Source organism: Scyliorhinus torazame, chromosome 14 (genome assembly GCF_047496885.1).
Source record: "Scyliorhinus torazame isolate Kashiwa2021f chromosome 14, sScyTor2.1, whole genome shotgun sequence".
Taxonomy (NCBI): domain Eukaryota; kingdom Metazoa; phylum Chordata; class Chondrichthyes; order Carcharhiniformes; family Scyliorhinidae; genus Scyliorhinus; species Scyliorhinus torazame.
This window is the reverse complement of record NC_092720.1, coordinates 191,896,170-191,915,426: the sequence shown is the minus strand read 5'-3', so window position 1 is coordinate 191,915,426 and position 19,257 is coordinate 191,896,170. Positions and strand designations below refer to the sequence as shown.

Genomic DNA, 19,257 nt, shown 5'->3' with positions numbered 1-19,257 from the left:
CTGCCTCTCACTAATACGTCAATTTGCTTCCAAATGGGAGTAGATCCTGTCTCGAACAATTCTCTCCAGTAATTGCCCTACTACTGACGTAAGGCTCACCGGCCTGCAGTTCCCTGGATTATACTTGCTACCCTTCTTAACAGAGGAACAACATTGGCTATTCTCCAGTCCTCCGGGACATCAACTGAAGACAGTGAGGATCCAACGATTTCTGTCAAGGCCTCAGCAATTTCCTCTCTAGCCTCCTTCAGTATTCTGGGGTAGGTCCCATCAGGCCCTGGGGACATATCTACCTTAATATATTTCAAGACGCCCAACACCTCGTCTTTTTGGATCTCAATGTGACCCAGGCTATCGACACACCCTTCTCCAGACTCAACATCTACCAATTCCTTCTATTTGGTGAATGCTGATGCAAAGTATTCATTTAGTACCTCGCCCATTTCCTCTGGCTCCACACATAGATTCCCTTGACTATCCTTCAGTTGGCCAAACCTTTCTCTGGCTATGCTCTTGCTTTTTATGTACGTGTAATTAGCACTTTTATTTCACAGAACCAGGGTTCCAGGTTCATATCCAGGCTTGGGTCACTTTCTGTGCGGATTCTGCGCGTTCTCCCCGTGTCTGCGTGGGTCCCCTCCGGTTACTCCAGTTTCCTCCCACAAGTCCTGAAAAACGTCCTTGTTAGGTAATTTGGACATCTTGAATTCTCCCTCCCTCTACCCGAACAGGCACCAGAATGTCCAAAGATGTGCAGGTTAGGTGGATTGGCCATGATAAATTGCCCTTCGTGTCCAACATCGCCCTTAGTGTTGGGTGGTGTTACTGGGTTATGGGGATAGGGTGGAGGTGTTGACCTTGGGTAGGGTGCTCTTTCCAAGAGCCGGTGCAGACTCGATGGGCCGAATGGCCTCATTCGGCACTGTAAAATTCTATGAAATCTATAAAGTGAATCCCAAGGCTTTTTATTAATATGTAAAAAGCAAGGGGAGTCGGGGAATGTTTCGGAATACTTAAGGACAGGGGCGGGGGGGGGTGGAATCTATGTGTTGAGCCAGAGGAAATTGGTGAGGTAGTAAATGTGTACTTTGCATCAGTGTTTACCAAAGAAAAGGAATTCGTGGAAGATGATTCTTCAGTCGGGTTTGTGGACAGTCTGGGTCATGTTGACATCCAAAAGGAGGAGGTATTGGCTGTTTTAAAAAGGCATTAAGGTAGATAAGTCTCCTGGGCCGGATGGGATTTACTCCAGAATACTGAGCGAAGCAAAGAAGGAAACTGCTGGGGCCTAAACTGACATTTTTGTATCCTCATTGGCTACAGGTGAGATTCCAGAGGACTTGAGAATAGATAATGAGATACCATTGTTTCAGAAAGACAGCAAGGATAGTCCTGGGAACTAAAGGCAGTGAGCCTCGCCTCGGCAGTAGGTATATTATTGGAGAAACTTCTCAGGGACAGGACTAATACCCATTTGGAAACAATGGATTCATGTGCAAGAGATAAAAGAGTTGTGTGAAGTGGAAGTCGTGCCTCACTAACTTTATCGTCTTTTTTGAGGTGATGACAAAGATGTTTGATGAGGGGAGGGCAACAGATGTTGTTTACGTAGATTTCAGTAAAGCCTTTGACAAGGTGCCGCATGGCAGACTGGTACAAAGTGAAGTCACACAGGATCAGAGGTGAGGTGGCAAGATGGATATAGAACTGGCTCGGTCACAGAAGGCAAACGGTATCAGTGGAACGATGTTTTTTCTGTATAGAAGATTGTGACTAGTGGCGTTCCACAGCGATGTGTGCTTGGGCCTCTGTTGCTTGTAGTATACAGAAATGATTTGGAGCAAATCTTAGTTGCTTTAATTAGTAAGTTCGCAGATGATACCAAGGTTGATGGAGTGGCATATAGTGTTGAGGATTGTCAGAGGAAACAGTAGTACATAGATAGGTTGGAGACTTCGGCGGAGAAATGCCAAATGGAGTTTCAGCCAAACAAATGTGCAGGAATGCATTTTGATAGATCTAATATGGAGGGGAAATAGGCCGTAAATGGCGAAACTATTAGGAATATACAATGTCAGGGAGCTCTGGGCGTGCAGGTCCACAAATCGTTGAAAGTGGCGACACAAGTGGACAAGATAGTCAAGAGATCATACGAATGTTTGTCATCATTGGACAGGGCACCGGGTATAAACATGGCAAGTCATGCCACAGTTGTATAGAACCTTGTTAAGGCCGCACTTGGAATATTGTGCACAATTCTGGTCGCCACACTACCAGAAGGATTGGAAGATTTGGAGAGGGTGCCGAGGCGGTTTATCAGGATGTTGCCTGGCTTCGATGGGTGTTAGCTGTGCGGATAGGCTGAATAGGCTCGGAATGTTTTCATTACAACGACGGAGGTTGTGGGGTGGCCTGATACAGGTACAGAATATTATGAGGGACATGGATAGAGTGGACAGGCAGACACTGTTTCCTTAGGTGGAGGGGTCAGACACCGGGGGGGGGGGGTGATTTACGGTCCGTGGGGCAAAGTTTAGAGCAGATGTGCGAGGCAGCTTTTTACAAAGAAGGTGGTGAGTGCCAGGAACACGTTGACAGGGGAGGTTGTGGAAGCACATACATTAAGGGCGTTCAAACGTCATCTCGACAAATACGTAGATAGGATGGATACGGCACAAGGAAATGCGGTAGGTTTTGGCCAAGGGTGGTATCATGGATGGTACGGGCATTTTCCTGTGTTACATTGTTCTTTGTTCTTTATTCTTTGTTTCTGGCATCCTTGGTTTGTAACTAGTGGCATGGCGTGTAAAAGGGAGAAAGTAATGCTGCACCTCTGCAAATCATTTGTCAGACCACAGAGTATTGGGCACCTTATTTAAGGAAGGAAATGAAATCACTGGAGAGAGTGCATCGGGTATTTACTAGAATGATACCAGGAAAGAGGAATGAACAATTTAAATTCAGGGAAACAGGAGAAATTGGGCTTGTTCTTCTTGGAACAGAGGAGATTAAGAGGCGACCTTATTGCGGTGTTCAAAATTCAGAATAATTTTGAACGGGTAACGAAGGATGTCCTGTTCCCATTCGTTGGTCTGTCAGTGACTATGGGGTCACAAATTCAAGATGTTCAGCAAGCGTGCTCAGAGTGAGATGAAGAGACGCGTTTTTACTCAGAGATGTTGGGGTTTGGAATGCGCTGTCTGGGAGAGTGAGGGAGGTGGATTGCATAGGAGATTTCAAACGGCAGCTGGATATATATTTGAAAGTGATGAATTTGGGGGCTGCGGAGATAGGGTTGGGGAATGGGACTAGCTAGCTTCCTCTACTGGAAGCCGGTGCAGTCACGATGGGCCGAATGGCCTCTTTCAGTACTGTAAATAAGAAACTGTCAAACTCGACTGAAATCTAACTGGAAGACGTTCACCTGAAGCACAGATTTTTATCATTTTACATTTGGTATTTTTACACCCATCTTTCCACTCTGCGTTTTTCTGTCCTGTGTGTGAAGAGGGTGTGGCGAATTTAAAAGGGGGTGAGGTTAGGTATTATATCATAGTTTCCGAGTTGCATTTGCAGCCTATTGAATTATAATTATTGTTATTAATAAACGTTGATTGTATTTAAAATTAAAAACATGATGACTGTAGTTAATGGGCAGCCAAAGACCACATCCTTCAATTGTGGTGGGTCTCCCAGTCAAGTGGGGCTGAAATTGATAGTGCATTAGCCCATGGTGTCGTAGCATGACGATGTTGATAGTGCGGCATTCAGCGATTGTACTGCCAGCGATTATGAAGAGGAGTTGCTTGGTTTCCCTTTGCTTGAAAATGGTCATTGCCTGGCGTTAGTTTAACGTGAATATTACTAACCACCTATCAGCAGCAACTTGAATGTTTTTCAGGTCCTGCTGAATGACGACACGATTGCTTTAGTGTCTGTGGATGCTGAATGGTTCTGAGCATTGCTGAAACATCAGCGACCATTAATACTTCTGACTTTATTACGGATGGATGGTCATTGACGAAGCTTCTAAAGTTGGCTGGACATAGAACAGTACCCTGCGAACCTCGTGACTTGCTGTCCCATGGCTGGAATGATGAACTGCAGCAAAGACAAACGTCTTCCTTTGTGCCAGGAGTGAAGCAACATATTGGATAATTTCCCCCATTATTCCAATCGACTGCAGTTCGGCTAGGATTCTTTGATCGTGCAATATTTCAAGTCCTATGTTGATGTCACCTCACATCGTCAGTGCATGTTTTGACCAAGGGTATAATGAAGTCAGAAGCTGTGGGTGCTGGCAAACACCAAACAAAACGTCAGTGACAGGTTACTGTTGTGTAACAGACACAGGATAACTCTGTCGTCTACATATTTCATCATTTTGATGATGGAAAATAGACCGATGGGGCGTTCACTGGACGGGTTGGAATATCCGGCTTTTTAATGTTAGGGTAAGCTTGGGTAATTTTGCACATTGACGGGTAGATCGCAGCAATCTTCAGTGCTATTGTCGAACTATTATCAGACTCCATAGTCTTTGCGAATGCAATGCCTTAAGACGTTTCTTGATAACGTGTCATGTGAATCCAATTCGTTGCAGACGTTCATCTGATTTTTGCAACGATTTCAGTCTAGCATTTTGTACTGATGAGCTGGGCTCTTCCATCATTGGGGATATAAATATTTGTGGTACTTAATCCTCCAGTTTGTTGTTTAATTATCCAATACATTTCATGGCTGGATATGGTATGACTGCAGAGGTGATAACTGGTCCATTAGTTGCGAATATCTGATCCGTTATCGTACGTTGCGTCCATTTAGAGCATGCAATCCGTCACTCAGCAACAAATTGCTCACCAACGCTAAATTTGGGTTCCGCCAGGGTCATCCATTTCCAGAGCACATTGCATCCAAACACATGCAACGCACTGAATCCCAGAGCTGAGTCAAGCGTCTCATCCATCAATATAAAAAAAATTATATGTCATATGCAATAAGGTACCGAGTAAATTTAGAAGAGAGAAACACGAGGCAAAATATCCACAGTATGGACTAACATTCACCCCAAAGAAAGTAGATTGTGATTCTTGGGAATGAATCGGCCTAGCATCAGGACATTCCTCCAGGAGCTCCAAGAAGTGGTGTTATTTGACCATCCCTATTCACGTGCTTCGACATGACCTTCACTTTATCTAACTTCAAAAGTAGGATATTGGCTGAAGGTAGCACATTATTCAGTATCAACCAAAAATGTTCAGATACTGAAGAAGGCAGAAACGCTCGGGAAACGTTCAGTCTTGAACTCAATGTTTCCAACATAATTCATATCCCGCAAGTGCCAAGCGATGTAGATCTCCAAGACAAAGGAAACTAACGATCTCTCTTGGTATTACTGTCGCCAAGTCTGTCACCTTCGAATTCGAGGTTGTCATTGGCCTGAAACGTGCTCTAATTTAGTAATATACTTTACTGCATGCATTACAGTTGTGGTTAAACATTTCTAATGATGTCTCAAATTGTTTTTCAGGGCAGCAATTGCTTGACAAAGACAGTGGTATTTCATTAATTCTTTATTGATTACTTTATTAATTTACTGCCCATTTTAGATTACCAAAAGCTACCATTTAGAATTAGTTCGGGCAAAATAATTGCTAATCGTTCAGATGATTGTGTTTGTTTAAATTCGAGCATCGCATGGACCAGTATATATTACCCACCCCTAATTGCCCTTGAACTGAATGGTTTGGAAATCTACTTCTTAGGGCATTTGCGAGTCAAGCACTTTGCTATCTATCTGGAGTTACAAGTAGGCCAGAGCAGGTACGGATGGAAGGGTCCCGTCCCTAAAGGACATGACTCACACCGAACATCCTGAAAGGACCCCATCCCATTCTCCCAGTTCCTTCGTTTCCATCGCATCTGTTCTGAATTGTTCACCTTCCAAAAAGGAGCTGCTAACCTGACTTCATTCTTCCTTAATCGTGGTTTCCCACCCATTGTGGTCGACAAGGCTGTCAAGCGTGCCTGACTCATCTCCCGCACCTCTACCCTCACCCCCTCTCCTCCCTGCCAGGACAAGGATAGAGTCCCATTGTCCTCACTTTTCACACCACCAGCCTCCGCATTCAAAAAATCATCCTCCACCAGTTCTACATGCACGATTCCACCATCAAACACATCTAACCCTCACTCCCCCTGTGTGTATTTCGGAAGGACCGTTCGCTCCGGGATGCCCTGTCTCCATTCCTTGATCACCCCAATACCTCATCCTCTTCCCACGACACCTTTTCTTGCAATCACAGAAGCACCTGCCCCATTACCCATCTCAAGACCGAAACAGTCATTTCAGGTGCGCCGACTTCAATCTATTCTATTGCATGTGGTGGTACCATTAAGTTCTACTCTACTTTGGAGAGAGTAAACGCAGACTGGGTGACCACTTTGCTGAACACCTCCAGTCAGTCCGCAAGCAGGACCCAGACCTTTCTCTCGCCTGCCATTTTAGCTCAACGTCCAGCTCTCAGGTCCACATGTCCGTCCTTGGCCTGCAGCAATTTTCCAGTTAAGCCCAGCGCAAACTGGAGGAACAGCACCTCATCGTCGATTAGGCACTTTACAGCCTTCCGGACATGACATTGAGTTCAACAATTTTAGAATGTGATCTCTCCCCATATTTGGGGCTGCACTGTATCACAGTGGTTAACATTGTTGCTTCACAGCTTCAGGCTCCCAGGTTCGATTCCTGGCTTGGGTCACTGTCTATGCTGAGTCTGCATGTGCTCCTTTGTCTGCCAGGGGTACCTCCAGGTGGCTTTGGTTTCCGCCCACAATCTACAGGTCACGTAGATTGGCCATGCTAAATTACCCTGAGTATCCAAAACGTTTAGGTGGGGTTACTGGTTTACGGGAATAGGGTGGGTGGGTGGTATTAAGTAGGGAGATCTTTCGAAGAGCTGGTGCATTCTCGATAGGCCGAATGGCAACATTCTTCACTGTAAATTCTATAAAGAAAGAGGACGGCACAGTAGCACAGTGGTTAGCACTATTGCTTCACAGCTCCAGCGTCCCAGGTTCGAATCCTGGCTTAGGTCACTGCCTGCGCAGAGCCTGTATATTCTCTCCCAGTCCGCGTGGGCTTGCTCCGGGTGCTCCGGATTCCTCCCACAGTCCAAAGATGGGCAGGTTACGTAGATTGGCCATGTTAAATTGCCCATTGTGTCCAAAAAGGTGAGGTGGGGTTACTGATTTACGGGGATAGGGTGCAGATGTGGTCTTGTGTCATGCCGGTGCAGACTCTATGGGACGAATGGCCGCCTCCTGCACTGTAAATTCTTTGATTCTATGATTCTATCTTCACAAACAATTTTATTTCTATCAATTTATTTTCATTTCTTCCATTAGTCTCTTTTTCCCTCACCATTATTCCCCTCCCCACGCTCCACTTGGGCCAACTCTACGAATTTGCCCTTTAACACACTGCTCGCCTTTCTTCTGCTATTCACACATTCTAATCTCTTGATTTGCCACTATCAACACCCTTCTTAGCCTTAATAACCTAATTTACATTACTTTTGTCTTCTGTTCTCGGCATCTTTGTCAGTCTCCACCTATCGCTGGCTCCTATGCATCCCCGCCGCCCCATGCCCCTCCACTATAGTATAAACCGAACCACATTTTCAGTTCTCGAGCTTTACAAAGGATAGACTCGAAACGTCAGGTGTATTTCCACAGCACTCCACAAATGCTGTCAGACCTGCTGAGATTGTCCAGTATTTTCTGTTTTGGTTAAATAAAATATGATGATTCGTCATTTAACAATAGTTTTGGTTTTCTTATTAATATGATTTATGCAATGGCACACAATTCAACTTTTGAAACGTTCTATTGATCTAGAAACATATTTCAGTATAGTAACATTATTCGTGTACAGTTTTGCCTCCTGTTATTTGTCCCAATATGTATCTCAAAGATTGTTTGCACACTTCCGGTGCTCTGCCATAAAATGTCAGCTACAGACTTTTGGGTACTTAATCTCTTGTTTTTTTTTCTTGATAACAGCATTGAACGCTGCACTTCTGAGTCATCAAGATAAAGGTGAGCAAGGTTATCGAAAGTTAATTTAGATTAATCTAGAGCTTGACATCCTCTATTGAAATTGTCTTCTGCAACATAACAGTTCACTGTTGACAAATGCTTTATTGCTATTGTTTGGTAATGCCATTAAATGACAATAAACATGCTCGTTTTCTTCATGTAATGTCGAATGTAGATGTCTGCGTCTCTCTGTACGCTCTTCAAATTATCAGCAATCATTTATTTCTACGACTTGAAAGGTAAATAAACATGTAATTTATCAACAGAACGGTTACGGATCTCATTAAAACCTTGCTCCATAATTTGGCCTAGATTAAAGAGCTCAATTTCATAAGGAAGGTGAAATGACTTCCCTTAAATTGAGGCATTATCGAGCTGAGTTTAGTATGAAGGACTACTACTAACGATGAAACCAATGTGTCAGATTTCCAGCAACCGCAGTATTTTGCTTTTAGTTTATTTCATGATGTTTTCTTAACTTGAATGCCATACAGAAAAGCCGATGAGGGCACAATTTCCCCTTTTGTGTAGGTTGGCACGACAAAAACGATGGCTGTACTGTTGCAAGCCTCTCACCTCCACCCCAGGACATTGCTTCTGGAGTTGCTTCTATGAGGACTGTCCAGTGTAAAAACACCCTCTGCTTCCATGAAATCTCTCCCATCAATAACATCAGTCAGGGGGATGAAGGCGTTTGCGACACCTATGGGAAACTTGCAATCTTTAAGGATAAATTCGAATGCCCAATTGTTTACTGGTGGAATGAAAAGTCAATATTCCACAGGTCAAAACAATTTTTTTTTTTTCTTATGAGAACCAAGTTAGAAAACATTAAATAAAGTAAAAGCAAAATACTGCGCGTGATGGAAACCTGCACAAGAATAGAATAGGCTAGAAAGAAACCACCGGGCCTGGCAAAATCTGAGCAGAACGAAACAGAGTTAATGTTCCGAGTCCGTATTCTCTTCTTCAAACCGCAATTTTATGTAAATACTTTTAGTGCACCTTATATGGAAAATACAAATAAGCTCAAACACAGACACTTTAAACTAAGACACCCAAAGCAACAATGCGTCTTTTGTTATGTCAGCAACCCACCGTCCCATGCCCCGCGAACCCCACCACCACCCCTCCCCGCCACGCCCCATCGCAGGTTCCCAACATTCAAACACATCTAGCTAATTTGTCTAGTTATCAGACATACTAGTTATCCCCTTATTTGAGCTAACTGCAACTTTTCCACGGTTCGCTTCTAAGGTCTGGGACATTTCAACTCCAGCATTTATTGCGCAGATTAGATCATTGTTCTGATCTCCAGATCTGCAGATGCTCTACCGGCTGTTGGCTAAGAACCTTCGTCTACAATCTAAACTCAGGGCTTACGCTCACAAACTTGGATGCTTTTAGCTCTAACCTTATAAACTTTCGACCAAAATTAAATAGAAAACTTTCAAGAGTTCCGTGCAAGGCTTCACCATGAATCATTTGTCACCGTGGTAACAGAGGTTTCCTGCAAACTATTAAACTAATTAACATTTACCATCAAAATCAAACATTCTTTTTCTGGACCGACATGAACAAATGAGATATTTTGAGTTCATGACACTGTGTCCAGACTTTGTGGTTCCATCATGAACCCTCGTGTTTAGTAATGTGCTTTGAACTTCGTTATTTTGATAACTAAGTGTCTAATTCGTGACTCTTAAAACAGCGGTAGGCATCTCGTCTGTACCTATAAAATAACGGCAAAGAATAGCACATGGTTCTGTATTTTCACACTTTCAGCTCTGACCTCTAAATGTAAATGCGGACTATCAGTTCAATGTCAATTCTGATAGAGGTGTTTCCCGCATTTGCCAAGCCAGTGATTTTAAATCTTATCTTACAAGTCAACTTTGATTCCTAAAACTAAACGTTTCACCTCTTAAATATTATGAAATGGGATACTCCCTACAGCGCCAGTTGCTGCACAGTTTTCAGTTTATTTCCTGACACCGGCAAAACATCTAACCGTTCCTACCAATGTGGAAAACTGGACAACAAACTGACATGCGTTAAAAAGCCACAATTATGCAACACAAGCGATCTTCAACAAAAACCTCAGCAGCGGTAATGTAACCATCTCCAATTGGCATTTGCCGTTATTAGTATTGCTCGGTTCCTGACCATCAATTATAATCATTATTCAGAAGCTTTACCAGACCAGTCACATAAGTGATGTGACCTAACGTCACGTCATAGTTTCGACTTCCTGCGCCGAATATCTCAACTTCCGATTACCTAAAGTCTTCCTACCAACTGCAAGGCACAAGCCGATAGTGTCGTGAAATCGGTTTTGTCAAAGGGTCATCAAAGGATCGCATCAATTCCACATTGAAAACTCGCCACCTTCACACCCTCAAGAATAATGGTAACAGGCGAAAAGGTGAATCTCCAATATCAAGCTCTCCATCAAGGCACACACCATATTATCTTAGAAATGTATACCTGGGCATTCAACATCACTGGGCTAAAATCCTCTGTCACTCCCCACACCCCTCCAGCAGCTCTTCAAGACTGAACAGAACATTTCACAGGACAATTGAAGAATTTCTATCGGTGATGATATTGGCAGTGATGGCTATGTCCTATGACAACAAGAAAGATTAGCATGTTTAAACATTCGTTATTCTGCATTTCATTTTAGAAAACCGACTGTCGAACAAAACCGCAGGTTTAGTAAGATTTTAATTACTACAATTACTTGGTAACTTCTCGTTCATTTGAGTTACGACGTTGGTAACCACATCTTCAATTCATATCTTAGAAGATTTTGCAGCATTCGTGTGTGTTGGTGATATACATTGTTGGCAAAAGAACAAATTAAAGTCGTCAGCATTTCCAACGTAACTCCCAAAAGACTGTGGATTATTTTTATTTTCCCACATGAGCGAACAAATGTAAAAAAGATGCACTTTTTATTTGCAATCAGTTTTTCACGGAGGAATTAAACGAAACTAGTTCAGCATTATACGTACTGGAAAGGCATGAAAAACTCTGCAAGATTTTGTAAAGTCACCTGCAGTTATCCTCCTGTAACATACATAAATTGCAGTCTAATTGCTGTCTAAATACAATGATGAGAATTCAGACAACAATGTAACATAATTGTAAATCTCACATTTCAACAAACTAAAATTAAGAGAACTATGTGCATTTATATTTCAACTTTCAAAGCCACAATATTTCCCAAAGGCAATCAGAACCGCAAAGCACTTTACAAGCATAATCATTGTTTACACAAAACAGATGTGTGCACATAAAGTTTATTGAAACAACAATATGCTGATGATCAGGTCATGCGTAATTCGCGCTCCGGCACCAAAGGAATGTTGCTATGACCAGGACTCCGAGGATTACACACCTGTTCTTCTTCAATATCTTGCACCATGTGAATCAGTATGTTCGGAGGAGAGGGCAGGGTTCGCCACAGTTCAAGGTTACAACTGCGAAAAAGCTCCGGCTGTGGTGCAGCATTCCGTGAATAAGACATTTGTGGAATGTTGTGGTGGCATCCTGCTCAACTCCACCGCACTTCCCTGCGCCCGCCATCCCAAAGAAAAGTCGGTTCCAAAATTGCGAGCCCACCCTCCAATTAGTCAAAACAACTGGGTCTGATTTCATCTCCAGATTGAAAAGAAACCCGACCTGGAGATCTGCCTGTTATTCAAATAGACCGGAAGCTCTGTCAGTCTCTGCAGCGCAAAAAGCTTATCCGTGGTTGTGGCTGAGGCGTACATGGAGGCCCAGGGTACGGAACCCAGCAAAGCTTGTGGGCCAGGAGGGAGGCCAGAAATGCGCATGGGTAATTTTACACTCTTCCTGGTTGGTTGCTGTACACTGATGTTAGGGTTTGGGTGATTCCTTTATTGAGAAATTCTCGTTTAAGGAGAAGTTGTTTGATTTTTTAAACTGCTACAACCCGCTTTAACGCCTCAAATTCGACCACCATAATTCCGTGAAGATGTGTTTTTAAGCGCAAATCTTTAAATTCAGAATTGCAAATTAAAACCCCACGCAAGTTCATTTTGGTAATGAGAGACAGCTATCACAAGAAGAGGAATGCATCAACGGTAGGTGGATGCGTCTTCGGGTGACGGCGATGTGCTGAGCAGCTTCGTATCAAGTGGCACTCCTCCCGTGGATCCGAAAAGTAGCCAGTTTAGAGCGAAACATCGCAACAAAAAACGCAGCACCAAATTCCCCAACCTTCGGATGCTGGAGGAAGGAAGAAAGCGAGACGGAATAAACGGAAACATTGCCCGGAAAAATCCAGATGAGGGACCGAACAGAGAGCAGGAGTGGAAGGGGCCAGGAACGGCAGCATTCGGATGAGCCGACCAGCGCACGAGGCGGCGGAGCACAAGTTTTGCAGCAACAAGGGCAAGGCAGCCACGAATAAACCCCTCTCGCACCGGGTGGGAGCTGGAAGGCATCCTTCACGGAGGCACTAAGGGAGCACCAGCCGGAGATAAAAGCAGAGATAAAAGCGGACATGTAGGCCGTAGTGAAGGACATGCTGGCCGAGACATTGGCCGGAATACTGCTCGCCGTAAGCAGAGCGGAAAAGAGACTTGAAGCCGAAGAGGTAACCATCAAGGACATGGAGAAAGCCAGAACCGACCAGGGTAATCGGCTCATGGCGCTGGAGCAAGTGGTGGCGAGGTTGGACGCGACGCAGGCCAGTCTGACGGGTAACGTTGAGGACCAGGTGAAACGTTCAAGGGGGAAAAACATGTGCATTCTGGGCCTCCCAGAGGGAATCAATGTCAGAGACCCCACGGGCTACGTGGCTCAGATGTTGGGCAACCTCGTGGGAAGGGAAACTTTCCCCAACCCACAAGAAATATACAGGGCACACCGGTCGCTGAGCCCGAAACCCAAACCGGGGAGCAACCGAGTGCAGTAATAGCCAAACTGCACCGGTACCAGGAGAGAGAAAGAACCCTACGCTGGGTCAGACAGTCCAAGACCTGCAGCTGGGAGGGACACAGAATGAAATATACCAGGACATTGGGGCTGACCTGGCCAGGCGACGGGTGTAATTTAACAGGGCGAAAGTAGCACTGTACAAGAACGGCATACGCTTTGGCATGCAGTATCCAGCAAAGCTCTGACTCACATACCTACGAAAGAACACTTTTTTACAGCACCTGCCGAGGCAGACAAGTTCGTCGTGGAGCGCGAGCTGGAACAGCGATAGCAGGGGAAACGATAAGGGGCCCATGGCAAGGAATGCGGGGGGTGGGGGGAGGAAAGGAAGCACATCCCCTGAGAAAAAACAATATCCTGAGCGACAAGCAGCAAGCCACCACCTGAGAGACCACTTCGCGTGGGAGAATGTGGCCTCGTTCGGGAGAACGAGAGCAGCGGAGAAGGGAAAACGGAGTGGTGAGCGAGATGAATGCAGGATAAGACTGGGAAGAACCCGTAGGAACTACAGAGAGCGAGCGAGAGGAAAATAAGACAGTAACTCGCGGGGGCGGAGTCACCACACTAGTGGGAAAGCTAGTACCGTGAGCATGCAACACAGAAAGGCTGGGGCAAACTCCCGACACGGGGGACAGCGCCGCCAGGCGGCAGGAGGGGGAGGCACAGCGGAGACGGGGGAGGAAAGGGGGTATGAGCTGGGGGAAGGGGAACAGAGGGGGGAGCGCGGGAAAGTGGGGATAAGGGGGAGGAAGAGGGGAAAGGCGAAGGATGGGGGTCATCGGGAAAGGAGTTGAAATAGGACCAGAGCGAAAGCGGCACTATGGCTACAAAGGGCCGCAACCTAGGGTCCAGAGCAAGGAAACACTGCAAGCAACCACCTAGTACGGTTTATGGACGAAGGGAGATCGCAGAGAGCAGGAGCATACCCACGTGGTGGACGCATAGTTCGCCGCCATGTCGGGCGCCCGCTGGGAAAGTGAAGCCCCGGAGTGCAGGGATCTGACCGCATGGGGAGAGCATTGACAGCGGCCATCTTGGACCGCTCCCTAACAAAGGGAAACGCCGATCTGCAGGGATGCGTCCATCAGGTAAGTAGGGTTAATCCCACAGGATCAGGGGGACAAAGCCCCCTCACCAAGATAGTCACATGGAATGTCAGGGGACTCAAAGGCCCAGTGAAAAGATGCAGAGTCTTCAACCATCAAAGAAACATTAAAGCCGACAAATTCTTCCTCCAAGAGACACACCTGAGGGGGCAGGACCGACTGTGGGTAAGGACGTGCTGGGTGGGACAGACCTACTATTCCTATTACGGGACGAGGGCTGGCGGTAGCAATACTGACCAATAAGAGGACGATGATTAAGGCGACAAAGACAGTTACGGGCCCGGGGTGGGTGTAGTGCGTCATGGTCAGCGGGGCACTAGACCGGGTACTGGTAGTACTCATCAACATGTGCTTTCGCAACTGGGACAACACGAAGTTCATCAAAAAAACACAACTCCCCAACATAGCGAGGCACCGACTGATCATGGCGGGGGGGGGATGGGGGGTGGAGTTTTACTGCGCACAGCGCCCAAAGACAGATATGTCAAACCAAACCCCAAAACGCTCTAACATGACGAAAGAACTCGGTAGTTTTATGGAGCAGATGGGGCCGGTGGACCCTTGGAGGCTCACCCACGCAGGGGAGAAAGAGTTCTCATTCTTCTCAGTATACATCGTATACTGTAGGATCGACTTCGCTGTGTTGGGGAAATCGGTTCTTCCAGGGATCGTCAAAGGGGAACTGCAATCATAATCCCCGACCACGCTACACATTATATGAACGTGGATTGGTGACGGGAAAGGCCCAATGCCCCACAAGGAGGTTGGACACTGCCCTACTGGCCGACATGGCTTTCAGCGAGAGGGTATCACAGGCCATAGCTGAGTACAAGGAAAGCAACCAAAACGGGGAGGTCTCACTCACACGTTCTGGGGTGTGCTAAAGGCGTGATTATAAGGGAAGTTATTGCCAATAAAGCGCGAAGAGACAGGGGCGAAAGGGCGGCTCGACAGAGTTGGTCACTCCATATTGGAGGTACACCGTAAATACTCTGAAGTCCCTGGCAAAGCTCCTAGCGGAGAGGGAAAAGCTACAAATGGACTTTGACCTACTCTACGTGAGGAAAGCAGTACACCGACTCCAACAGGCACGGGGGACCCTATGCGAACACGGAGACACAGCCAGCCACCTGCTGGCACGCCAGCTGAGAAGACAGGCAGCAACTAGAGAGATAGCAAAAATTAGGAACAACAAAGGCACATTGGAAACAGACCTAGAAAAGATCAACAACGCCTTGAAGGTCTTTTACCGGGGGCTGTCCACCTCAGAGCATCCATCAGGGGACTCGGGTATGAAACAGCTCCTCGACGGAATAGACATGCCAGTTGTAGGGGAGAACAGAAAACGAGGCCTGGAAGCACCACTGCAACTGAGAGAGATCATGCAGAGTATTTGCTCCATGCAGGTGGGGAAGGTGCCAGAGCAGACGGATTCGCAGCGGACTTCTATAAAATATTCTCGACAGCATTGGCCCAGCACATGTGGGAGATGTTCACAGACTCGCTAGCAAGGGGCACACTGCCACCGACACTGCACGGGCCTCATTCCCGCGAATACTTCTGAAAGACAAAGACCCGATGGACTGCGGGGCGTACAGACACATCCCACTAATAAACGTAGACGCCAAAATACCGGCCAAGATCCTAACTGAAAGGCTGGAGAACTGCGTTCCAGAGGTGGTCGGGGAGGATCAAACGGGCTTTGTTGAAGGTAGACAGCTAACGTCGAACATCAGGCGTCTGCTGAATGTGATTATGAACCCATCCAGGGAGAGAACACCTGAGGTGGTCGTCTACCTGGACACAGAAAAGACTCAGAAAAGTCGAATGGAAGTACCTCATAGAGGAACTGGAGCAGTCCGGGCTTGGAACAGCCTTCACCTCTTGGGTGAGGCTCCTGTAGAACGTTAGCATGGCGAGAATATGGATAAACAACACCATCTCCCAGTACTTCCAGTTGCACAGGGGCACCAGGCAGAGATACCCGAAGTTCCCCCTGCTGTTCACCCTAGCGATCGAATCACTCGTGATCCCTCTCAGAAAAGCAAAGAACTGGAGGGTGATCCAAAGGGGAGGCAGAGAGCACAGAGTCTTGCTCTCTGCGAATGACCTGCTCCTCTACATGTCGGTTCCACAAAGCAGCATGAAAGGAATCATTGCGCTCCAGAAAGTGTTTGGTGCCTTCTTGGGCTACGAACTCAACATGAGTAAAAGCGAGATCTTTAACCCGCAAGGGGGTGCAGCAGCCATTTAAACAAACCCGACACAAACTCCGCTCCCTGGGGATCGAAATCGCTCATGACTAGACGGAGGTTCACAAGTGGAACCTGACCAGAGTGATAGAGGAAGTCAAAAAGGACGTGCAGAGATGGAACACACTCCCACTTTCCATCGTGGGGAGAGGGCAAACGATCAAAATGAACATGCCGTCCAGGTACCTCTTCCTACTTAGATCCATCCCGATCAATATCCCCAAGGCCTTTTTCACCTCACGGGACAAGTTAATCATAGCATTTGTTTGGAGGAGGGAAGATTGCTAGGATCTAAAGAAGGTCGACATAAAAGAAAGTCCAGTAGAGGAGGGGCTATCCCTACCAAACCTGCGGTACTAACACTGGGCAGCGACAGCAGGAAGAGTAATGGGATGGATTAAGGAGCCAGAAACCGAGTTGGTGCACGGCCCGCTCCCTCGCCACGGCGGCACTCACATCCCCACCCAGGCGGGCGGGGGGGGGGGGGGGGCACTGACAGTCAAGGACGTAAACACCGACGGCAGGGTCACAACACTGGACGAACTGGCGGAGAGATTCCAGCTACCTAAGGGCAACAAACTCAGATAACTGCAGCTTAAAAACTTCCTATAGAAGGAGACAAGGACGTACATGCGACCACCACAACTGAAGCAACTACAAGAATGACTGCATGCAGACATTCTATGTAGAGGCGGAAACTGCAGCGGCACACATGAACGTCTGATTGAGAGAGCGGTGAACAGTGCCAATGAGGCATGGCCAACCACGCCCACATGTTCTGGTCTTGCCTTTGTCGGACAGCCGTTGTCGAGGCAATGCCCAAAGTGGTGGGAGTGAGAGTGAAGCCATCCCGACAATGGCGGTCTTCGGAGTATCAGACCAGACAGATCTCTTCATGGGGAGGAGGGTGGCGGTCAGCAGCACCAACTAAAGCTTCAGATTGGCTGTCGGAATTGCTCCACACAGAGAAAGTCAAATTCCCGATCCGAGTGTCCGAAGGAGGCGTCCTGAAAACATGGGAGCCATTCACCCAAATGTTCCGGGACCTGTTTGTGGCCAACAAACAAACAAGTTAATAAACAAGCAGCCAAGAGCCAGGGAAAATTAGCCAAGATATGGAGGGGGGGGAGGTACAGTGCAAGACGGATTAGCCAAACACAACTGAAAAGAATGGGGAGTAGCAAAGAAGAAGGGTGCAGGAGGCGGGGGAAGGGAGGTAGGAAAGGGGCTGGGGGAGGGGGGGTACATGGAGGGAGGAAGGACGAGGGAAGGAGAACAACAGACGGGAGCCAGAGAAGAGGAAAAATAAGGGAATGCAAACTGGGGGTAGAGGACAAGAAACGACAACGAACACAACAAGCACAGCAAGGCAAAAGAGAGAAATAAATAATTGGAAGAAGGACTGACAGGCGGCCGAAGCTGGGGCAAATGGGCAAAGCAACGAAGAAACCAGACCAAGGGATGCAAGTGACATTCGGGGCCCTTTCCACCCGGTTTTGTTTTGCTTGTTGTGTATATTTAAAAAAGAGAAACGAAGTGGGGGAGAAAGCCCACCACTTTTGTTTTTACTGGCATGTGTAATTATGTTTTTCTTTTTTGCGTCTTTGTATACATACTTCCTCTGTTTTTATTTTCCCTCCCTTTGTTTTTTTTTTAGTTTTTGGTGGATTTTATTTTTTTTGGTTTCTCTGTGTGTACCTCTGTATGTATACCATGTATAAAGCCCAAAACCTCGGTTTTTCCAAGTCAGTGTCGTGTGTGGACTTGCAAGTGAGTGTGTTCCGAGACGGATGCTCTCCTTGTTCTTTCAGGCGCTGCGGGTATTTGTTTTGAAATTTCTGTCGAAGGAACCGTTAGAAATGTGTCTATATCATGCCGATGTGCACAGTTCTTGCACTCTGCGCCTTTGATGGAGGAAGTGAATATTTAACGTTAGGGTGCCAACCAAGCATACTCCTGAACTTTATTGGCGTGTGCGATATTGTTGAAGATTCGCTCATCCAGCCAAGTGCAAAAACGAATTGGATGTTTAGTGCCCACACTATCCATTATCACGTGAAAACTGATGCTATCGATCATTGTTGGGTCCATAAAAATATAATGCACGTCGTTTATCTATTAGTTGATGCAAGTAAATTTACCGTAATGCATGAAAATGGATCAGTATTAAGTTAACATAACTCTCAAAAGTTTTTCTTTTATCTTCCAGAAATAGGAAAACTGAAATCCACCCTCCAAACTTTAGGTAAATAAATACAGCAATTGGTTCTATCATAAATGCACTTGTATTTTAAAAGCCGATCATCTTTGTAAATATAATAGCTATCAATTTTGTGCGTGAAGAAAAAAACGTCAACATTTTGAATTAGTGCAATAGTACGAAATTGAACTTGTCGCTTTAGATCTCCAGCAATTATTATTTAAAATTGGACTTTCCGAGCCTGAAATTCAACATTATTTCCCTTTCTCATTCCCATCAAATGCTGGCAATTATTTTCTTTGCAATTTCACTCTGGACAGGGCTGAGACGATTATATTTTTGCGCTAGCACCCAACACAAGGCATCCTTTTCAGTGAGAATGACATTTGGTGGTCTGCATTGCTGCCCATCAATCCCAGAACACCGCATAATTTTAAACAGGGCGTAAATAGAAAATTATTACAAAACCGATTGCCATTTCACACTTTTTTATGCTTTCCTTTTTCTCTGTGGGCATTAGGCTTGATTTTCGTATCGCAAAAGTGGGAATGTTCATGCGGGCCTCTCCCAAACTCTCGAGGTGGACACATGCGCAGTTGTTACCCTGGAATTTCAAACTCCGAATGGGCGA

The 19,257-nt window shown here is 46.0% G+C and overlaps 1 protein-coding gene across 1 annotated transcript in view; it reads left to right on the top strand.

Annotated features, from left to right (window-relative positions):
- The window catches only part of LOC140389103 (uncharacterized), a 383,180-nt gene that overhangs the window by 196,341 nt on the left and 167,582 nt on the right, over window positions 1-19,257 (top strand). The window contains exons 34-37 of the mRNA XM_072473262.1: window positions 5,531-5,557; window positions 8,062-8,097; window positions 10,784-10,810; window positions 18,636-18,671. Of these exons, the coding sequence (XP_072329363.1) occupies window positions 5,531-5,557; window positions 8,062-8,097; window positions 10,784-10,810; window positions 18,636-18,671 (126 nt within the window). The remainder of the gene's footprint in view (window positions 1-5,530; window positions 5,558-8,061; window positions 8,098-10,783; window positions 10,811-18,635; window positions 18,672-19,257) is intronic.